Below are 2,583 nucleotides of genomic sequence, written 5' to 3'. Positions count from 1 at the left end.
TAGATCAGCTTTTGGATGTGGGGGTAGCGTGTCTTAGTCTCGGAGAGCACCTTGCTGACAAAGTAAATAGGTCATTGGACGGGTAGAGCGTGCCCCTCTTCCAGCCTCTTGACCACCACGGCCGTGCTGACCACCTAGGTCATTGCAGCAACATAGAGTAAGAGGGCCTCGCCCTTGGCCAGCGGTGCTAGGATGAGAGGATTGGTGAGCAGTGCCTTGAGCTTGGCGAGGGCTTCTTCGGCCTCGGGGGTCCATGAAAAGTGTTTGGATTTTCTCAAGAGGCGGTACAGAGGCAAGCCTTTTTTGCCAAGGTGCGAGATGAAGCGGCTTAGGGCCACAAGGCATCCCATAACCCTCTGTACTCCCTTGAGGTCTCGGATTGGTCCCATGTTGGTCATGGCTGAGACCTTCTCCGGGTTGGCCTCGATGCCACGCTCCGAGACTATGAATCCCAAGAGCATACCTCGGGGGACCCCGAAGACACACTTCTCGGGGTTGAGCTTGATGCCCTTTTCTCTGAGGCATCTGAAGGCTATTTCCAAGTCACCAATGAGACCACTAGCCTTCTTGGACTTGACCACGATGTCGTCCATGTAGGCCTCTATGGTTCGCCCGATGTGCTCACCAAAAACCTAGGTCATGCACCGCTGGTATGTGGCCCCTGCGTTTCTGAGGCCGAACGGCATGGTCAGATAGCAGTACATGCTGAATGGTGTGATAAAAGAAGTCCCGAGCTGGTCGGACTCTTTCATCTTGATTTGATGGTCGCCGGAATATGCATCAAGGAAAGATAGGGTTTCGCATCCCACAGTGGAGTCAATGATTTGATCGATTCGAGGTAATGGGAATGGGACTTTTGGACATGCTTTATTCAAACTAGTGTAGTCTACACACATTCTCCACTTCCCATTTTTCTTCTTAACTAATACAGGATTAGCTAACCACTCCGGATGGGACACTTCCTTGATGAATCCGGCCACCAAAAGCTTCTACACCTCCTCACCGATGGCCCTGCGCTTTTCCTCGTTGAATCGGCGCAGGCGCTGCTTCATCGGTCTAGAGCCAGCCTAGATGTCCAAGGTGTGCTCGACGACCTCCCTCGGTATGCCCGGCATGACCTAGGGACTCCACGTGAATACATCAGCATTCGCGCAAAGAAAGTCGATGAGCACAGCTTCCTATTTGATGTCAAGGGTGGCGCTGATCCTCAGCACCCGATCATCGGGGCAGTTGGGGTCGACCGGGACGAGCTTGACAGCCTCCGCGGGCTCAAAAGTCCTAGCATGACGCTTGGAATTAGGCATCTCGCTACCTAGTCGGTCGAGGTTGACGATGAGGGTCTCGGCCTCCACGAGAGCCTTGGCATACTCGATGCATTCGACATCGTAGTCATAAGCATGCTCGTACATGGACTCGATAGTGATGACGCTGTTGGGGCCTGACATCTTGAGCTTGAGGTAGGTGTAGTTGGGGACCGCCATGAACTTAGTGTAGCATGGCTGCCCTAGGATGGTGTGGTAGGTTCCTTTGAACCCAACCACCTCAAAGGTGAGGACCTCCTTGCGATAGTTGGAGGGAGTGCCGAAGTAGACGGGTAGGTCGATGCGCTCGAGGGGTCACGTGCGTTTCCTTGGCACGATGCCATGGAAAGGCACGGCGTCACCCCAGAGCTGCAACTGGTCAAGCTCCAGGAGCTCCAGGGTGTTGGCGTAGAGGATGTTGAGGCCACTGCCTCCATCCATCAACACCTTGGTGAGCCGGGTGTTGTCGATGATCGGGTCAACAATGAGTGGGTACTGCCCTAGGTTCGGGACATAATCGGGGTGGACATCCTAATCAAAGGTGATCGCCTCCTAAGACCAGTTGAGGTACCAAGGAGCGACCACCTTCACCGAGAAGACCTCTCGGTGCTCCCTCTTTCGCTGGCATGCCGTGAGGCATGCTGAAGGCCTACCAAAGATCATGAAGGCATTGTGCACCTCGGGGAACCCATCGTCCTTGTCGTTGTCCCTATCGCCGACGCCCCTCATCTTGGCATCATCGCTAGGGAGCCCAAGCTTGGCATAGTAACACCGGAGCATGGTGCATTCTTCGAGGGTGTGCTTCACTGGGCCCTGGTGGTAAGGGCAAGGTTTCTTAAGCATATCGTCGAAGAGCTCGGGGCCTCTGGGGCCTCGGGGATTCTTGCGATCTACGGCCACAACTAGACTAGCCTCGAGGACCTCTTGCTTCCATTGGTGACCCTTTTTTTTCTTGGGGAGGTGGGGAGCCGAGGCCCCGGGGGCCTCGTCCCTCCGCTTCCCCTTGGCATCGTTGTCGGGGAAGATGGCCCCGACAGCCTCTTCGCTCGAGGCGAAGTTGGTGGCGATGTTGAGGAGCGTGGCTGCCGAGGTTGGCACGCTCTAGCCTAACTCTTGGACCAGGTCTCAGTAGGTGGTGCCAGAGAGGAAAGCCTGGACAATTTTTGAGTTGCTGACGCTTGGCAACTTAGTGCATTGCTTGGAGAAGCGTCGGATGAAGTCTTGGAGGGACTCGTCTAGCCCCTGGCAACAACTCTTGAGGTCCTAGGAGTTCCCAGGGTGC

At 55.2% G+C, this 2,583-nt stretch overlaps 1 protein-coding gene across 1 annotated transcript; it reads right to left on the bottom strand.

Annotated features, from left to right (window-relative positions):
- Positions 1 to 1,178: 1,178 nt before the first annotated feature.
- LOC136511012 (uncharacterized) lies at positions 1,179 to 1,481 on the bottom strand. The gene has a single exon (XM_066505263.1). The coding sequence runs from the start codon at positions 1,479 to 1,481 to the stop codon at positions 1,179 to 1,181; it is 303 nt and encodes a 100-aa protein (XP_066361360.1).
- Positions 1,482 to 2,583: the final 1,102 nt, after the last annotated feature.

This window comes from Miscanthus floridulus, chromosome 16 (assembly GCF_019320115.1).
Source record: "Miscanthus floridulus cultivar M001 chromosome 16, ASM1932011v1, whole genome shotgun sequence".
Classification (NCBI taxonomy): Eukaryota; Viridiplantae; Streptophyta; class Magnoliopsida; order Poales; family Poaceae; genus Miscanthus; species Miscanthus floridulus.
This window is presented reverse-complemented; position numbering and strand designations above follow the sequence as displayed.